This window comes from Lithobates pipiens, unplaced genomic scaffold, assembly GCF_037356315.1.
Source record: "Lithobates pipiens isolate NorthernLeopardFrog02 unplaced genomic scaffold, aLitPip1_a1.2 Scaffold_25, whole genome shotgun sequence".
Classification (NCBI taxonomy): domain Eukaryota; kingdom Metazoa; phylum Chordata; class Amphibia; order Anura; family Ranidae; genus Lithobates; species Lithobates pipiens.
Genome location: NW_027507787.1, coordinates 198765007 through 198786295, shown reverse-complemented (window position 1 = coordinate 198786295; position 21289 = coordinate 198765007). Strand labels below are relative to the sequence as shown.

General features: G+C 42.7%; 1 protein-coding gene across 2 annotated transcripts in view; it reads right to left on the bottom strand.

Annotated features, from left to right (window-relative positions):
- Window positions 1-21289, bottom strand: part of JMJD1C (jumonji domain containing 1C) — a 443208-nt gene that overhangs the window by 72220 nt on the left and 349699 nt on the right. For both annotated transcript variants that reach the window (XM_077455417.1, XM_077455418.1), the window contains 4 exons: window positions 15313-15418; window positions 7743-7867; window positions 5205-5348; window positions 4525-4699 (listed from right to left, as the gene is read on the bottom strand). In XM_077455417.1, coding sequence (XP_077311543.1) covers window positions 4525-4699; window positions 5205-5348; window positions 7743-7867; window positions 15313-15418 — 550 coding nt within the window. The remainder of the gene's footprint in view (window positions 1-4524; window positions 4700-5204; window positions 5349-7742; window positions 7868-15312; window positions 15419-21289) is intronic.

The following is a 21289-nucleotide window of genomic DNA, read 5'->3' as shown; positions in this document are numbered from 1 at the left end:
GTGAGACACTTCTGATATAAAGGAGTCTAGGTTTATAACGATCTGTCATAAGACGGCTTTCACACCAACCAGCATCGGCGGTAAAACGCTGTTATTTTTAGCGGCGTTTTACAGTCGTATTTGCGGCGCATTTCACCCGCTATCGGCTGAGAAGGGGTTAGAACTGCCTGCAATAGCAGCGTTTTGCCGACGGTAATGCAGCGCTGCCCCATTGATTGCAATGGGGAGCAGCGGTAAACACACCACTCCAAAAAAGCTGCTGGCAGGACTTTTCCTGACGTCCTGCCAGCGCACCGCTCCAGTGTGAAAGCCCTCAGGCTTTCACACTGGAGTGAATGGAGCAGCAGTTTGAGGGCGGATTGCAGGCGCTATTTCTAACGCTCTAGCACCTGCAAAACACCCTCGGTGTGAAAGGGATCTAAGGTCTAGCGACACTACCTTGATTTGTTGAATGTAGAGGGTTTTAAAGTTCTACAAAATTCACAGTGCTACTAATTACAATCCATCTATAACAGTTCTGTTATTTATTCACAACATGCTGACATACCTTTTTTTTCTGCCATTTTTGATAAGAAGCACAGACAGACTGAAAAGGCATGCTAGAGGTTTGATGGAAGGCTTTAATCAATAGTATGTTAATGTAAGCACTACGATCATTCTAGACACTCATCACAGAATGTTCTATTCTCTTCTTAGAAAAGGAACAAGCCTTTCACTGCTTGTACAATAACAGAATATTGAGAATTCTGGGGAGCAAGGACGCCCTGGGCACATTTGTCAAGCAAGGACAGGAAGATCCTCTCCACCCATTCTTTTCTATGAGTGTACAAGCATGCTACACATAATAAGACACAATAGTTAAGTGTTTCTATTTAGTACACTAAACTATGAACTCACCTTGATTTGGCTATGCGCACAATCCCCTTTTAATGACAAAAAATCCTCATTCTTCACGATTCTTAGTCATTATTACTATTCAGGTATCTCTTATTTCTCCCATCAGTTCATCCCTCAGTTATTACCCTTTTCTCAACTTGTCCTTCCCTATTAGACCCTAGGAGCAGGGCTCTCTTATCTCGCTTGTATTGTTGCTGTATTGTCTCTCTTTATTTCTAAAGTACTGCACAAACTTTTGGCACTAGATACAATATCTCACAAAAGTGAGTACACCCCTCACTCGTTTTTGTAAATACTTTATTATATCTTTTCATGCGACAACACTGAAGAAATGACACTTTTTCTACAATGTAAAGTAGTGAGTGTACAGCTTGTATAACAGTGTCAATTTTCTGTCCCCTCAAAATAACTTAACACAGTGTCAGTGTCTAAACCACTGGCAACAAAAGTGAGTACACCCCTTAATGAAAATGTCCAAATTGGGCCCAATTAGCCATTTTCCCTCCCTGGTGTCATGTGACTTGTTAGTGTTAGAAGGTCTCATGTGAGAATGGGGAGCAGGAGTGTTAAATTTGGTGTTATCGCTCTCACATATTGGTCACTGGAAGTTCAACATGGCACTTCATGACAAAAAACTCGAAGGATCTGAAAAAAAAAAAAAAAAGAATTGTTGCTCTACATAAAGATGGCCTAGGCTATAAGAAGGTTGCCAAGACCCTGAAACTGAGCTGCAGCACGATAGCCAAGACCATACAGTGGTTTAACAGGACAGTTTCCACTAAGAACAGGCCTCGCCATGGTTGACCAAAGAAGTTGAGTGCATGTGCTCAGCGTCATATCCAGAGGTTGTCTTTGGGAAATAGATGTAAGAGTGCTGCCAGCATTGCTGCAGAGGTTGAGGGGTGGGAGGATACGCCGCACACTGCATAAAAGTGGTCGGCACGGCTGTTGTCCCAGAAGGAAGCCCCTTCTAAAGATGATGCACAAGAAAGCCCACCGTTTGCTGAAGACAAGCAGACTAAGGACATGGATTACTGGAACCATGTCCTGTGGTCTGATGAGACCAAGATAAACCTATTTGGCTCAGATGGTGTCAAGCGTGTGCGGCGGTAACCAGGTGAGGAGTACATAGACAAATGTGCCTTGCCTACAGTCAAGCATGGTGTTGGGGGTGTCATGGTCTGGGGCCGCATGAGTGTTTTCGGCACTGGGGAACTACAGTTCATTGAGGGAACCATGAATGAAAATATGTACTGTGACATCCTGTAGCAAAGCATGATCCCTCCCCATGGAGACTGGACTGCAAGGCAGTATTCCAACATGATAATGACCCCAAACACACATCCAAGACTACCACTGTCTTGCTAAAGAAGCTGAGGGTAAAGGACTGGCCAAGCATGTCTACAGACCTAAACCCTATCGAGCATCTGTGGGGCATCCTTAAATGGAAGGTGGAGGAACATCCACCAGCTTCATGATGTGGTCATGATGATGTTGTCATGGAGAAGTGGAAGAGGACTCCAGTGGCAACCTGTGAAGCTCTGGTGAACTCCATGCCCAAGAGGGTTAAGGCAGTGCTGGAAAATAATGGTGAAATAGTGAAAATTTAGGGGGAAAAAAAAAGTTTTCACCTTTGCTGATGGGCACTGATGAGGCCGCACTGACAGGCACCATAAGGTGGCACTGGTATGCAGCACTGATGGCCACACATAGACGTCACTGATGATTACTTAGGGGTGGCACTGACAGGTGGCATGGATGGGCAATGATGGGTGGCACTGCTGGACATCACTGACAGGAAGACATCTGGGAGGCATTCAGTGAGCACTGACTGACACTATTTGTGGGCACTGACTGGCATCCCTGCTCATCCATGTGTGGCTTTCATCCCTGGTGGTCCTGGCAGCATCCCTGGTGGTCAATTGTGGGAATTCGGGGGGGGGGGGGGAATCAGCGATCACCACGCCCCCCCCCCCCCCATCATGGGCGTGTACTGCCAGTTATCCTGCTAGATGTCATATGACTCCCAGTCTGGATAACTGAACCACCGCCCAGCCATCACTTTGCTATAGGCTGGGCGGGAAGTGGTTAAGTACACGACAGTTTCAATACAGATAGAAAATAATTATCTAGTTAACTAAATTAAAAAGATGGCCCTGAATAAATCCCCAAGTCAGGATGTCAGTAGCCTTAAAAATAAACCTGTGGATACATTTAGCTGTATAATCTAACCTCTTAGTGTTACAGTGGGTACAACTCGTTCGTACACACAGGCAGCATTGTAGAATGCAGTTCTAGAGTTTACTGGGTGCCATAAAATGTATTAAGCACACAGTTCACAAATAATGACTTTCCTGTACCCCACACATGAAGTGAGCAATGCGGAGGCATCCTATACGGTACATGAGGGAACCACTGACCTAAAACTGTGACAAAAATAAACTATTTTATATTAAAACGTCAAAAATTTTTAAAAAACATGATGCATTCCAGTATGTAAAAAAATAGGATTGTTGACTCTGAGTTCATTGACAAACACAGTGCTTCCTTATTCAGGGTTATATCGACCCCTACAGGAGTAGGACCACTGGGCACTGTAAAAACAGGCCAATCAGACAACCTGGAGCTCAAAGAGAACAACTGGAGCCCAACCTAGACAGCAAGAAAACCCCTTCATGAGGGAAAAACCCTCTAGACCGCAGCCCGCAGAACCTTGCCGCCAAAAGTGTTATCCGCAGATGCCAGCACATCCACTATGTAAAATTCTGTGAAAGTTTGCATCGACGACCAGGTGGCCACTTTGCATCTGATGACGGAAGACCCAGGAGGCACTCAGCGCCTGAGTAGAGTGCACCTTCACCGGGAAGGGAGGAACCTGACCCCTGACAGAATAGGCCTGAGTCACCGTCTGTCTGATCCATCTAGAAATGGTCACCGAGGAAGCAGACGGCCCCTTCTTTGGCCCGTCCGCGATCACGAACAGGGAGTCTGACCTCCGAAAGTGGCTGCCAAATACACCCTGATTGCCCAAACCACATACAAGGTGTGTAACACAAATTCCCCCAGATATTGCTGCCTGGGCACAGGGAAGGCAACACAATGTTTTAATTTAAATGAAAATGAGAAACAACTTTTGGAAGGAACGAAAGACAAGGATGAAGAACCACCTTGTCCTTAATGAATCACCAGATAGGGTGTGCAACAGGATAGCGCCAATTCTGACACTCTGCAAGCAGTTTGAGTCGTCTATGGTGAGTTTTAGTGGTCGGCAAGAAATACACCCCAGATGGTAGTAGCGGTGATCAACTTTTTAGCCATCTCATTTTAGTGATGGGTGGTGATATTGAGAAGTGTAATAACAGCCAGGCAACCAAGAGTCATCCCAGGTCCATGGCTACATAACCTCATGAATCTGGGGTTTCAAATTATAAAAGTAAAAAAAATAAAAAGATACTCAAAAGAACAAACCATTTGAAAGGACATGTATGTAGCAATGTACAAAGGCACAATCTAATTTATGCCTCTCTGCAGGTGTAATATTAAAATAATTAGTACGCTATAAAATAATTGTCATACTGACAAACTCAGTTCATGTTAAATGGTAATACAGTTGACCGTTTTGCTTACCTCCTCTACCAGTACCATCATATCTTTCCTCTTTATACCTATCCTCATCGGGCATGCTGCTGTCAGAACCTTTCCTCTTGTTTAAACGGGCGTTACGGTGCTGATTCTGTTTTGTGGAGCTCTGAGGGTTCATCACGGGTCTGGGACTATTCGCTTGTGCACGTGTATAATGACCCTTCAAATAACATTCTACTGGTTAGAGCAGACATTTAAAGATCACAGACAATCAATAAGCTCAACTAGTTAAAGGGGTTGTAAAGCTTAGTTTTTTTTCGAAATAGGTTCCTTTAAGCTAGTGCATTGTTGGTTCACTTACCTTTTCCTTCGATTTCACTTCTAAATGTTTTTTTTCTTTGTCTGATTTTCTCACTTCCCGTTTCTCCTCAGTAAACTTCACACCTTCATCCAAGTGGTGTTTAGTCAGCCAGAACAGCTTACTGAACAGCTTACTGAGGAGGAACAGGAAGTGAGAAATTCAGACAAAGAAAACATATAGAAGGGAAATCGAAGGAAAAGTTAAGTGAACCAACAATGCACTAACTTAAAGGAACTCATTTAGAAAATAAAAAAAATTAACCTTTACAACCCCTTTAAAGCATAAGAAACAATCATATCTGTTAGCTAAAACCAACAGAATGCAGCAAACAAAATCAGAATCAAAACTGTTTAAAAATACCTACATGAATTGTGTTGCTATTCTGATTGGAGCGCGACCTGCGGCGGGATGTGATGCCAATATTTTCACCTTTTAACAACGAGTATACAACATCATCTAGAAAGGTCATCTGAACCATAGAAGGATCAACATTCTGTGGCTCTAGAACCTGGGATAAAACAAAGTTTTGCTCATTATTTTGATCACAAAAAAACAGGAAAGCTACAAAAAGAAAGTGTCTGTTACAGAAAGAAAACAATATCAAAACAGAATGGGGCTGATTAAAGAAATTTGGAACAAAGAAATCAAGTGCAAAAAGCCCATGGCAATACAATTGTTTTTTTATTTCATGTGACAGAAGAGGGTCGCAGGGGCCAACAGCAAAGTACTGCTCCAAGACAGCCAGAAACTATTGTTTATTCTACAAAATGAACCACTTTAATAAAGCAAGTCTGAACAGTCATCCAGATACATTACTAATACGTCCTTTGAGCAGGATCTTTTATTTCTATTGTTCTGCTGCAATGGCAGAACCTTGCAGTAAAATCCAACCTTTGCTAACACTAGTTTCCTTATAGTCTAAGGGGCTTATTCACAACTCCCATTAGCTCTGCATTGCTTGAACACACGTTAATATGCGTTGTGTTAAGGAAGCCAAATCGTATTTTATAAATTGTGTGTGTGTGTGTGTGTGTGTGTGTGTGTGTGTGTGTGTGTGTGTGTGTGTGTGTGCGTGTGTGTGTGTGTGTATATATACACACACACAGTAATCGTACACAGTTCGTCCAAACCCAGCGGGCATAATGAAAAAAAAAAGCTCAGGTCGGAGCCACTGTACTAACAAGCCAATATTAGTGCAGCAATCTTCCCTGCGGTTCCATTGTGCTCAGACAGAGGAACAGCCCCCCGCCTGAACACTCCAGTCAGTGCTCTCAGCCATTGGATAGAGTTGATTGGGAGTCGATCAGTAGACCTTTTTCGGTCATGCCCCTTCGACAGAAACGGGCCCAGCGACTGTACACTTGGGTCCAATGTCAGCCGCTTTCTATTGAACCGAGCGATGCCACCTGATATTCGGCTAGTGTGTACGGGGCTTTAGTCCCCTACTAACAAACAAGTCCTGTTACAGAAGCTTGTTTGTAAGTCTAACAAAGATCAGTGCTTGCAGACAAAGGCTGTGAGCACTGATCAGTGTGTTCTGGCGGGAGGAGTCCCCCTGTCAGAACACAATAGCACAGCAGGGGAGATTGCTGCAACAACATTCCTCGTGTTGGTATGGCGATCAGTTTTTTTTGTTTTTTTCGTTCAGCCCACTGGCTTGAACATTAAAAAAAAAAAAAAAAAAAAAAAAAAAAACCTTTTTGCATCTTTAAAAGTTTGCAAGTTGAACACTTGTATGTATGGGACTTACTGCATCTGCTGAGAGTTGTACAATGATCTCTGCACACTACCTGTGTTATCTCAAAGAGGCCATTTAGCCCTCCAAGATTTTATCATGCATTAGAGAATGAGAAGGTAGGCCAAAGACTGCAAATTTCTTTCCTGCAGCCATGGGTTCCCAGACAGTGCTGACAGTGGAACTCCTCCTGCCGAGTCACTGTCTGCTCCCGACAGGGCAGGAGCGAGTGGGGGGAAGCCGTGCCCCCCTGGAGAAGACAACGATTAATCCAAGTGGCTATAGCAGCGGTTAGCGATAATTGAAAGAGATTCAGCCAGGATGACTGTGCCCAAGTTGATCGACTCAGTACATTCGGCTTGCCCACACACGGAATCCTCGAAACGTCTATGGCTGGCCTTAGACTTTATGTTGTAGAGAACGGAGAGCGGGAGTGGTTGAGTAATTTAGTAAAAAGATACTAAGCAAGGTTTACTACAATCCAGTAAGAAAAAAAGAAGTTCTGTCAGTCCACAAAAGGGTGTAAGGGATTAGTTCTTTCCTGGCAAATCAATGGGTATTTTTTAGTACTCGCAGCAATAAAACATGTGGGAGTGTGCATGTATCGCCATGACCCCGTCAACTGAAAAGGGCCGTGTTGCAACAGTGTGCAATGCATGCAGTGTGGGTTTTTAGGGGTTAAAGACCATGAAGTGATGAATTGTCTCTTCACTGCCTGTCAAACGATGAGGATCACTCTTCAGAAGGCAACACTTGGTGTAAATTACCCCCTAAAGAAGCCTGTTAAGATCAAAATATGTGAACGGCCAGCTCTGATGTGTTCTTAAACGTCCCGTGCTGCACGACTGTAATCCTTTTCCTTGCGGCACTACTTACCAAGTCGGTGAACCAGAACTAACAATGCAGGTCAGGTGTGGAGACTCTTCATTGGTTGAACATTTGACACTAGACCATTAATTCACTAAGTGGTGAAGAGAACATAAACCTGTCACATTACATTCCTGAGCCCATCCACCCATTGAAGTACACATGTCAACAAGCTGGGACATGTAGCACCACAACAGCTTGAGCAATTCAGTTTCCCAACCTTGCTGAAACTATTGACATTTCCAAAATGTATCATTTAGCCACGCAGCCTACACTGATGAGACCAATAAATCAACTCACCTGGTCATTCATAACAATCATAGTGCGGGTGAAAAGGTCATGGTGAGTTATTATACCAGTGAACCACTGGGTGGCAGAGTCTTGTCTGTAGACCCTCACTCGATAGCCGTTTAAGGAATAAGGACCTATGAAGAGAACAATGACACATTTAGCTACTCGGAAATCCATGGCAGGTCCCTTGATCTCCAGCCAGCTATTACATCACCCAGCGCATTGGTTCCAGATACCGAGATACTTGGAGCGGACACGCAAACAAATCCCCAGTCATTGAGTTTCAGATGTTTATGGTGTCGCCTTCAAATAAATATTTTTGTACGGTTTCCATTTCCAGACTAGAACTCTATTTACACAACCAAATATTACTGGAGTATTTTACAGTATATGGCACAAACTTCCATCACTGGGCTGGAATATGACTTTGTATTTTATTTGAAAATATTACAGTGAGAGCCAATGATAAGCCAACTTCGCAGCCTGTGCAGTATTTTCTGCAGACACCACCTATGGTCCGTTTTCGTCTGATCTCTCCATATTTCAGCTTTTTTCTTGTCCGAGGCATTCATTGCTGGCCAAAATGCAACTGAACAGTAATAAATAACACCCCCTATGACTTTATGGAGCCCATCAGCCAGATCCAACGTAGACAACAGGAGAAGGGATCTCACTAGCAACAGATGAAAAACAAGCTCTGGACTGCCGCACTCTTCAGAAGACCACTTTCTTTTATTGGAAAATCACATCACAGCTCAACAAACACAGCGAACAAGGAAAAATTGCTGATGTTTTGCACTAGCTGTAGTGCTTATTCATAGCCACTATGAATAAGCACTACAGCTAGTGCGAAACATCAGCAATTTTTCCTTGTTCGCTGTGTTTGTTGAGCTGTGATTTGATTTTCCAATAAAAGAAAGTTGTCTTCTGAAGAGTGCTGCAGTCCAGAGCTTGTTTTTCGTCTGTTCCAACGTAGACAATACCCGATACTGTAAAGTGTCTTGCTCTGATACACAATTTCTCCATGTCAAGCTGTGGCATGTGTACATAGATTTCAGACAAACATCACAAGTCTGACATGTCTCAGGCCCTGAAGACCCTTTAAGAGACCTCCAACATAAGCAGTGTGTGCATAACCCACTCAGGAAGCCCTGGAGTTCAACTTCCACATTTGATTAAACCGCACATCCGCAGTACAACAAATTACAAACATTAATCTGAAATATAAAAAGCCAACTAGCTGTGCAGTAATTTATGCAAAGTACTTTCCATTTTATAAACATGAAGGTTTTCTATGTTCTAATATTGGACTTCCAGAAAAAGTAAAGATCATATCGTAGGAGCAAGTCCAGACTTTCAACTGGCAACAGGGCTTAATGTTCTTAACGCAAAGGTTTCCTACAGAATGGGGACTGACATTGGTTGTCTACTGTTCCCCTAAAAACCTATGATGGGTTTAATAAATGGCAGGCAACAAGCTCTGAAAGCAAGATTACTGTGTGCCTTGAATGCCCAGAGCTTGTACTATATGCACGAACCCTCTGAGTGCCACTTTTTCGGCCAAGACATGATTAATGTTATAATAATGGAAATCCCCTTCAGGGATTGCTTAATTTAGTTCCCCTTCCTGCAGCTCCCAGGTTGTTTTACCGAATGTTACAATCAACCACACAGACTTGTGAGCACCACCCTGCATGAATGGTCAGAGCTCCATGTACTGCAAAGGCAAAGGGCGCCGCAGGAGGTGGAGACACAACTGCTACAGAGGCAGGGGATTTCTACTGAAACCGAACGACTATCAGAATTCCCCTCCAGACAATACAGATATGATACAAACACATACCACCAAGTTTCTAGACACAAAGCACCTGGATCATTTATTACAGTTATTAGCATTTTCACCATGTGCTAAAAGGAGACATATTGCAGTCCAGTTTGTAATGGCACAGGTCTTCTTAGAAGTATAAATTGAAAAATATTATACTTGGCGCTGTTCCAAATCCAAAAAAGCCTATGAAACAATGCATAAAGTGCAATCATAAATTAAAGGCTATCCAATAGGGCTGTGGAAATTAAAGGGATTGTAAAGTGATTTTTTTTTTAAATAACAAACATGTTATACTTACCTCCACTGTGCAGCTCGTTTTGCACAGAGTGGCCCCGAACCTGCTCTTCTGGGGTCCCTCGGCGGCTGTCTCTGCTTCCTCCCGCAGATGCTTCTCACGTTCATGCGAGCTCCCTCGCATGGTGAGAAGCATCTGCGGGCGCGCTCCCGTGATATAGCCGGCGGCTATAGCCGCTCGCTGTATCACACGGCCCCGCCCCCCCGGCGCTCCGTCAGTGGATGTGATTGATAGCAGCGTGAGCCAATGGCTGCGCTGCTTTCCATCCATCCACTCCAGCCAATCAGCGGCCAGGCAGAACGGTGGAAAGGACGTCGGGGACGAGCGCGGGACTTTCGAGGGGTGAGGTAAGTAAAACGGAGGGGGCTGGGGGCGCCGGGACTGTCAGATGTTTTTTCACCTTAATGCATAGAATGCATTAAGGTGAAAAAACATTTACCTTTACAACCCCTTTAAAGATTAGTTTGATTCATTCTTTTGATCAGTACTCACCTCTCCGCCGGCTTCCAAGTCTTCAGGGAGTTCCGTCGGAGATCCGGTGACGTCACGGACATCAACGTCACTGGACTCCGGTGGCATTGAAGTTCTGATCGAATGTAACGTGTATGGGGGAGAAACTACGCATGACGTCACCCGCTGCTGCCCTACAGAACTAAAACGATTGTCGGCTTTACATGCTGTGTTTTTATCATCTTTATGTGAGTAGTTTGTGTTTGAACACAAAAATGACATCTTATACTTAAGCAGTGAGCACTTAGATCTTTTCTTTCTACCCATGACCTGGGGTCCTTGCTGAGATCTAAGGAGACGTGAGAGAAGTTTATGGTCCTGGTTAACCCTTTTGATACTCGCATGATCACCTGTTTGCACAGGGGTCCATGTCATAATGTGAGAGTGATTAGTTAGACCGGAGGTGGAGGGATTGTCACGCTACTGTGGGGGAAAAAAATGACTTGCGTCAGTGTTACAATTTGAATTTAAAACGTATTTGTGTGAACTGTGAAGTTAAGTCATGGATTGTGGAAACGAACTAGTGTCGGGTGATTGTATATAGTGTATACCACATTTACCACTGACTAATGCAGAGTTGCAATGCAAGGAGATCAGCTAAAAGTAATTGGATCTGTATGTGCGTTATTACTTACTCGAAATTAGTCGATTAAAAAAAAAAATAATTGATTAATCGAACAAGAAAATTTTAATTGGTAACAGCCCTACTATCCAACAAAATGTATGTAAAGTGCTTAGTGCAAACATATAGTGCGATTATATAAATATATATGGTGTGCTAAACGTGTGACTTTTGCTGTGCAGATTCGAGTGACACTCCGTGCTCCCCTCCTGGGTCCCAACTCACCAACAACCCACACTAGGTCTCCTCCGCGAGTCTGCGCTTCGAGTGGGGACAAGCAGAGGAAACCTAGTAACCTAGTGACAGCCGTTTGTACGCCAAGGCGGCAAATTTTGCGAGTTTAAACCTTTTTTGATGTAATCGTATTGACAGTTTTTAATAATAAACCTAGCAATATTACACTATACATCTTTCTCTCTTCAATGGCATTTTGTATTAACACGTCCTTACCATGGAAACCTGATCATTGGAGGAGCAGGAAGGTGATACCCTAACCCAGTGGTCATCAACCCTGTTCTAGGGGCCCACCAACAGGCCAGGTTTGCAAGATAACTGAAATACATCACAGGTGATACCATTTGCTGCTCAGTAATTGCAGTATTCTAGTCTGCATCCCCCAAGATAATACATAATGCCTGGCCTGTTAGTGGGCTTTGAGGACAGGGTTGATGACCACTGCCCTAACCCACATATAGGATAAACCTGGTGGTTTGAAAGATTACTGTTGGTGAGTGGGGACCCAGGAGGGGAGCACAGAGTGTAACTGGAACCTGCACAGCAAAAGTTGCACATATTCAGCACACCATATATATGGACTTTATATAATCGCACTATATGTTTGCACTAAGCACTTTATACAAGTATTGTTGGATAGCCTGATTGCACCATAAATTTGCACTAGCACTTTATATATGCATTCTTTGATAGACTTTATTGGAGTTAGAGCAGCGCAAAGTATAATATTTTGCACTTTATTCTTTAGGGCCGGTTCACACTGCGACGCGAGGCGAGGCGACACGGCTCGCCTCGCCTCGCTCCCGCAAGTCGCCCCCATTCAGTGCTATGGAACCGTTCTGAGAGGAGCGACTCGAGTCGCTCCGACTCAGAAAAAAGGTTCCTGTACTACTTCGGGGCGACTTCGGGGGCGACTTGCATTGACTTCTATGCAGAAGTCCTCTGCAAGTCGCCGCTGAGGTCCGTGCAGGTCGCGGCGAGGCAAGTCGGAGACGCCTCGCTGCGCATCGCTGTGTGAACCGGCCCTTAGGGGTTTCTTACCTTACACTACAGCATCAGCTCTAAGAGTTATTATTTTCCATCACTAATTTGTTTCAATAGTGCAAGTATTTACTATCCCTACTTAGACATATACTAGATGGAAGCCAAAATCTTCCTTACAAATAAGGATCTTTGTATATATTACCAGTCAGCTTGTTAGATTGAATGATTCTAATGTCCTAACCGAACATCTGGTTTGAATTAAACACAAAGTTACTGCATAAATAAAAAAGTCAATATACATCTGTGCAGCAAGGCAAAAAAATCCTACAATGATCATACGCATGCTTAAACAAGATTTAAAACCAACTCAAGATAAAGCTGGCCATGGAGTTTTCAAAACTGAACGTCGACCAAAACAGAGAAATGATTCCGGCTCAACCTAACCAAACTACCGGAGCTACCTTTGTCACCAGCCTGGAAGTTCCTTTATTGTCATGGAAGTGGAAAGAAGACAGTGTTTCTGTGTCCGGTGCTATAGAAGATCTTACAGGCTGGTGACAAAGGTAGCTCAGCTCTGGCTGTAGTGGTATACTGTATATTTAGGGTATGTAACCTGTCACAATCTCTGTGGGACTATATATGGCCAACTAAAGCCATATGGGAGATGTGCTGGAATCTTCCCAATGGATTCCTGCACAGTAAAGAAGTCCCACAAGTGGTTCAAACACTGCACTACTCCCCCCCGGGATGAATCTGCTTCGGACGGAGGAACTCTCTAATATACGATTACCTAATCATCATTTAAGCAGCAACTTCACTAATAGAGGAAACTTGTACAGATCAAATATGCAGACTGACTTCATCACTCTCTTTTTGAAAATCCTTGCCAGTGCCAGCATAGGCTGGCACTGGTCATCTGATGGAAATGCTAACTTCCCGTCTGTCTTGCTGATCTCCAACCTTAATTCCTTATGCACACTGGACATTACAATAACGTTATAAAAACAACAATAACTTTGCAGTGAGTTTTTCAACTTTTTTCAAAGTTTTTGCAATAGTGCTTTTTAGAGTTTATTAGCGTTTTTGTTTAGTTTTCAATAGATCAAAAACGTTAACCGCTGGTGACGCTTTGCCGCGTTTATCAGCGTTAGAGCGTTTTTACAGCTGAAAAATGTCTCTTAGAAACCAATATTTTTTTTTTGGGGGGGGGTTACTGCTCAAAAACACTGATAAAAGCCTATGTGTGCATGGACACATAGCATGAAGGAGAGTTCAATGACGTCTACTGCCAAAAACAGCTGCTGTAAAAAAAAACCAGTGTACATGAGGTCTAATAATTTGGGGTTTACTAAAACTGGAGTGTGAAAATTCTGGTGCAGCTGTGCAATTTTGGTGCCGCAATGCATAAAGACCAATCAGCTCCCAGGTTTTATTGTCAAAGTTTAAATTAACAAGTTAAAGTTAGAAGCTGATTGGCTACCATGCACAGCTGCACCAGATTTTGCCCTCTCCAATTTTAATCAACCCTTTTGAGTCAATGGCCCAAAACAAGATCAAGAGTTTGCTTACCGTATGTTTGATGAAGCTCTCATATGCAGCAAATACTGAAGCAGAGACGGCCAGGGAACTAGTAATTTCAAAGACAAACAGGCTACAAGACTGAAATGCCCAACCAAACCTGGGGCACTGACCCTATGAAGCACTGCCATGAAGGCACACTTGAATGGCTATGTTGAAATTTTAGGTATTGCTTGATAGTCTACAGTCACCCTAAAACTATAGAGTGTTTAAACAAAAAAAAAAAAAAAAAAAAAAAAAAAAAGCTAGCAAAGTAGACCAAAGTAGAACTCCTGCGGTTATCCAATTTCACTGCAAGCTATAAATTTAGGCTATCCACAGGCATTCCTGTCAATGCGTCCCTGAATTAACATATGGGCTGCACAGAGAGGTCTATGCAGCAGATTAGTACAGGCGGGGAATCTTATTTTTGTCCTTGCTGTAAAATTATTTTCTCTGAGTTCATCAATGGGCACAACTCTTTCTTTACAACTGGATTAAACTCCCATCTGTAGTAGTAGGACACCAGGTACAAAACAAAAATGCCAATCTACAGGCACCCCCCTGCTGGTGCACACACTCATCCTCAGCACAGTAGAGCTCAGTTTTCGCCACCAGATGCTTGTAGGCTGAACTTTGGATTTGTGCACCATGTCCTAATTCAACATTGCAAGCCAACTGTAAAGACTAGAGAGCTGTTGTCATCAATGAATGACTGTAAAAATGATCTAATAAACCCGAACTCTGAAAGTTTGTGGTTAATGAAAGGGATCATCTCCGATCTGAGGCCTAGTGTTTTTAACGCTACTAGATGTTGAGGAGACTGTTGGTAGCTACATTTTTATATCCACTTTAACATAAAACATTTCATGCAGGATGCCCAGTTCTGCAGGACACAACAGACATCTGTTAAATGTAAATTTTGGGTGCAGAAGACGACAATGCACTTCAACTACCTTAGGGAACACCACCATTTTCATGCCCAACTAAAACCCTACATCCTCATCTCCTGAAGAGCCACATGTTGGAAGAGTGCCTGGTACTGGTCATCTCTCGCTCTCTCAGGAGCAAAGTTGTCAATACTCCAACACGAATATTTTTTGTTTTTTGTTTATGCCAATTTGTGTGTTAGGTTTCGATATTCTTGAAAACCTGGGAAGCTATACACAGCAACACTCCTAAAAACAAAAACTTCTCTCATCAGGTCTTGTCCAAATTCAGGTGACGTCCTTTTTTAAATTTTAAATATCCAAGTGAATTGTTCCTTTTCACAAACCTCAACTCGCAAAAGACAAAAAAAAACCAAAAAGAAAAAAAAAAAAACACACAATTCTTTTCTTCATGTGACATTTCACATTTATACTTGCGGCAACTGAAAAAAACAGTATGCATTTTAGGGGAAAATTCCTGGCTGCATTTTAGGGGAAAATGCCTAATTGGAGTCTTTAAAGCTCTGAAATGGAAGCATTGCACTTCAAGCACAGGGAATGCACGGGTCATTTTCACACATTATAGAGAAAAAAAATACACAAATTGTACAGCCACTTACCTTGCATAAAAATCTCCTGAACTTTGTGTTCTTTAACCCAGGCTTTCACCTCCTCGTGAAGCTGGGGGTTGTCCCTGAGAACTGGGTTTAGACTGTCTACTTCATCCTATAAATACAAGAAAACACACTATATTAGTATCAGGGTAGCTTCCAAGAGTACACAAAACGCAGATATAAATAAGAAAGGCCAGGAATCCGGCCTCATGTCCAGTCATACAAGCATTGAATACAGACAGACGCCATGTTGGCCTAGAAAGAAAAATTTATTTTTGGTGGGGAGCTTGTGAGGTCTTTCTCTGTATATAGCACAGTGGCTAGACATACCATGGAACTAGAATGTGTATGGAACCAGAACAAAGTTCTATGAGGATAAACATTGACTCACAAGCAAGGACAATGCAGGAGCCCAACACAAAATCTGAGCAACCAAACGCTCCCCTTTCAGCTTCCTGATGTAGAACCGAAGACGAAACAATATAACCTGGCTTCGGTTATTTCACACACTGTTACAGGACCCGCTGCCTGTTTATTAAAAAGAATATATCAAGGTGCAGGGTTAATGCCAACTATTTTTGGTAGTGCAATGTGCTCAATGATCTGTAAACAGCAAGAGATGGCTGTGGAAGGGACAACTCAGGACATATTGCACAGGTAATCTCAGCACTACTACTTTTATTATTGGGGATAGAGTAGGAATGTGACCTTAAATATTGTCTGTCCCCATGCAATGTTTTTTTACAGTAAGGTATCAAATGCAGAGTCCCCATTGGGATTCTACCCTTCTTCAGTCTACTGTCGCTTTACTGCTAACGGCCCCCCACCCCTGCGCCCCAGTGTGAAACTAGCTTTATAGATGAACCCATAGAGCAGGCATATGTAATTAGTGGACCTCCAGCTGTTGCAGAACTACAACTCCCATGAGGCATAGCAAGACTCTGACACACACAAGCATGACACCCAGAGGCAGAGGCATAATGGGACTTGTAGTTTTGTAACAGCTGGAGGTCCGCTAACTGCATATCCCTGATATAGAGGAAGCTATCACGACAGAAGGTATGGCAATTAAGACCACACAATAAAGAGCGATATTTATAGATACAGTATATCATTTCACTACCGTCTCTCTGCCTACAAAGGTAACTAATGGAGGCGGCAAAGCAACCTTACATAAACATGAACCATTTAAATCTCTGTATAGGTGTGAGCAAGTTCACATATGTGTTTGTGGTTGTTAGTACAAGAACTGCAACTATGAAGCATTTCCATCCAACATCAACTACATCAATGTAATATTAGGGCATTTTATGGGTTTTAGATCAAACCTCCTCCTACCTGTCCAGCGAATGGGGTGCAAATGATTACAAAAATCAACTTTTAACAGAGAAGATCGTAAAAATTAACTGTATCTGTTGGATTATGCTGTCAAAGTACAACTGGCCTGAGTGTGAGAGATGCACATACTATTGTCAAAATATTGTTTCAGAAAAGGTAACTCCAGCATGCCGAACACTGTGTGTGTGTGTGTGTGTGTGTGTGTGTGTGTGTGTGTGTGTGTGTGTGTGTGTGTGTGTATATATATACATATACATACATATACACACACACCCACATTATATATACACATGCTTTCTTTATGCATATTCATTTACAGCTGCTGTACCACCTGCCTTTTGATTCGGAGCACACAGTCCTATCATAAAGGGACTCACTACAATGGGTGACTATTCCTTAAACAGGACTGCTTTGTCTAATAAGCCTGGCATTTCCAAGTGAGCAGAGTACTTGTAATGTTCCGCTGCCAGCTTAATTCATTCATTCAACACTTAAGAGACACTGCTTGTTTAGAAGGCTGCCTGGGGAAAGTGGGGAGCATGCGAATTGTAGGAGAGCATAATTAAATATTAAAAAGTGTGAAAAACACCTGCAACACATTTCAACAACACTATACACTATGTATGGAGTACGTGTACAAGTATCTTCCTGGAAACGCTTTGCCTTATATTCACCATCTAATGAAGCACTTTAAAAGGAAGCTGTGGTGCTTTTCATTCTAAGATATAGACTTGAAAGATGTAAATCAAGCAATGTGAGTTTATGAATCAAAAAGGCTCATTTCATGTATAGTTATCAATGATATATGTAAAGTGAGTCTGTCTGATGCACCTTTCCAATCCTCTAATATTACAGCAGGTCTACCCGTCTGGCTGAACTATAGTTTCTAACAGCAAAAGAAAAAAAAAAAGAAAAAAAAGAAAAGAAAAACACGCACAAAACAATGCCAAATGTAGCCAGAGACCACTTTACCTAGGGCAGCCTAGGCTTGAAATCAGGGGATCATGGGTGCCCAATTCTTTTTTTTTTTTTAAATACTTTTTATTAATTTTGGGAGACAAAGAAAAGTTACAATATAAAGCCTCTGGGCATACCCCGGCTAAAACACTACTAGTAAAGACACATAGCTAAAACACAGCTACAACCTGGACTGTTCGTGACCATAGCTGGTAGGTTACAGTGAGGATAATAGTTAAATACAATTTAAACCAGCTTAAGAATTTTCACCATAAGAAAAGATAGGTTTTACAAAGCTTAACCTCACTGCCCATATATCGGCCTGTCAATTTTGTCCAGCAGGGGGGGCTGGACCTCACTATGTGGCATTAGTTGTGTCAGATTCCAACCAAATGTGCCAAATTTATCAAACTTGGCTGGGCAGGACCTGGCTAGATAAGTGGCTTTGTAAAGCGGGACTGCGGAGTTGACCAACGCCTTCCATGTATTAATGGTTGTTTCCATTTTAGAAGCAGTGCGTTTCTGGCATAAAAACAAACAGGAGTCCAATTAAGGTCCTGGTTGCTATGGTGGGCTAAGGAGCCCACCGGTGCCCAACCCTTTAACCTTCCTAGGCCACATTAGAAGAGGCGGAATAGTCTTGGGCCACATATAAATACACTAAAATAAGGATAGCAGTTTCTCCTCTGGCTCTCCGTGACAGGTCATCGGAGGGAGCACCTTTTATTGGCTTTCTGCAGATCCACCTATTACCGGAGAACCGCAGCAGGAACTGTTGCTAACATTCACACTGGTCCTAATCACCGGTGCAGATAGAGTCTATATATGTGCTGTAGGGGGGGGGTTTGTGGGGATGCAAATGAAATCTGGGAGAGCGCAGCCCACCCCAGCACTCCACTAGATCCAGCCATGCAGCACTAACTTGCATGGCATCCCTGGCATACCTCCATTTACTCATGTCCCCCTTTTTTTTCAGTTCAGATAGTAGTAGTTGCCTGAAATTTGTCTTTTTGAGTTGTCATTTGAAGAACTAATTAGGCTCGCAGTAGTGTCTGCTATCTGTGCTTAAAGCTGGTTCATATGTCGGTCAATTTCTGCTGAATCAGCCAAAACTGGCCCTGTCAGCACCACCTGACTCTACAAAAGTCGATTTTGAAATAGAAAGAACCAGCTGGAAAAATTGCACCCTCCTGTTTGGCCACAAGGAAAAAATTTGAAATGCCAGGTACCTCTGGGTATACGTGAGCATGTGACTTAACCAAAGTAAGTACCGCCTGCCTTACAGTTTGCTAAAGATTTTGCTGCTTCACAGTAAAGTTTACATACACATATATTATCCATTGTAACCAAAAGGCAGCAGAATACTGCACTCCTACCTTTACAGAAGTTTTTTTTGATGTCCTTGCTATACTGCCATCAGTGAAAGCTTTGTCACATTGTCAACGTAGGTGTTTCTGACTGTAACAGATGCAGCTATTTGCAGAGCAGGCAGTGTGGGCAGTCATGGAAAGTGGAGTAAAATTCACCCACGCCATGCACTCATCTCTATAGTACATATTTCCCCTGTGTGCACTCAGAACTTCTCAGTGTCTCTATCATGTCACCACTAAAGCACTCTACAATAACACAATCTATACTGATGATACAATCAGACAAGAAATCCGGAAACAGAAAGTCTGACTCTAGACAGAAGCACAGTGGAAGAAGAAGTCTGACCAACTATAAATGGCTGCCTTGGACCAAAGTCTTCCATTAGAATCCCTGATGACAGGAAGGCAGATGGGTTCCCTCTGAAAGGCTATATGTCCACACGTTTCAAGCTGCAGAGACACTTTTCTCTTCTTCCCATTAGCGAGTCATAAGATATCTATTTCTCCCACAGTATCGTAAAACATGTGATCATCAGTTCTACCGACGCGCTGAAAAATCAGCTGCTCTCCCGTTACCAATCGCAAACTTTGTTAGCCATGTGAGTGGATGAGACTCACTAAGTGGGTCACCAGGATAGAAACTCTGTCATTACTGTTTTTAAGTCCCCGTGACAAACCTAAAAAGGAAAACTACAGTGAAATCCCTTTATTTGCTCATATCGGACAGAACACCTAACATTATAGATTTCATAGACCGGGTGGGTAAATAAGAGGTGTCACTGTCCACATACATTATAACAGTGGTAGCTGCAGAATCAGCAGATCTTAGAAGACAAACCAGCTGACATCCTCATCCTTGGCATCAATAAGGAAAAAAGTTTCCACCAGAGCACAGGCACTTTACAATGATCTCCCTTGAAAACATTAGTACATTAAGATAGTGATCTGAGAACTTGTGAGAGAACTCCGGATGACAGTGCGTGCAATGCTAATCAGTCAATCACTATTCATTTACAGGGCCTGACCTTATCCTTAGTTCATACTCAAGTCAAGATGAGATAATTAGCACACACATTCTCTCTCCACTTACTATCAGATGAGCAGAGGCAACAAAAACTTGTCAGTGGAAATTAATATAGTCTATAGATAATTGTCAAAAATGCTAGGTTTGGAAAGCGGCCCCTAACTAGAACTTCCTGGCTTCCCCAAATACTGAAGACATAACTCCATATCGCAATATTATTTGAAGCATGATCTAACAACTCAACACAGTGGCACAAACATGCATGCCCAATTCGGGCAAGCATACCTGTCTATGTTAGAGTATGAGGGGGTCGGGGTTCTTAAAATGGGGCAGAGGTGAGGTGATTTTTATTTATTTTTTGTCAACAGCGATTGATTGCCTGGCATGTGAATCTACTACAGGCCATCAAATGGCATCCGATGTTCATCAGTCATAGATACAAGGGGACATTGGACACAGCAGTACAGCTGCCATGAATGGACAGATCTGGAGGAATGTGCATGGAAAAGGTGTCTGTACTGAAGTCACATGAAAATTTTGGAACACTGGAGCTTTAGGCCCAGTACACACTAAAAGAAAATCAGAAACGATTGTCCGGTTGTCCTCGATGTTTCACAGCAGGTCAAACCCAAAGATAGTACTAATTAGAAGAAAATTCTCCGACAAATGCTTTTTTTTTTGTTTGACTATTGCTTGGTTTCCGATCAAGCACAGGTCTTTCATATCCAATTCCTAATCATTTGTTCTGTTCAGGTAGAACAATTTTGGAGTTTGTCCCTTCGGATATTTTCGTTTGGGAAGTCTGAACCGCATGTCAAAAGTTGTGCCCACACTACACTAAAATCGAACAGTCGTTTCTCGTACGGACTTTTTTCTTTCGATTTTCACATAATGTGTACCCAACTTTACAAAAGGTAAGCCTCTAAAGCGAAAACCGCCAAGACCACATAATGGATTCTGCCAATCATTCCAGATGACCAGAAAGACCTGAAACCAGGGAAAACAACTTCAAAATGTAACCAAAACACTGAGAAACTGGAGTATATGACCCTAGCTTCTCTGCAAAATGCCGCCCTTTATTTCACCACAGCCAGGAGATGAGCACCAACTTCCCCGACTTGTGGAGGTAAGGAGGACTCATTAAAGGTCAGCTGAAGGTCTGGCAATCATCAAATAACATACAACTGTTCCGGCACTTCCTGTGCTTTAGAGTGCAGAACTTTGACTCCTCTCTCCTGATGAACTCGGCTAACCTTGTGCAAATAAATAACGCTTCCATGTGTTAACTATGCCT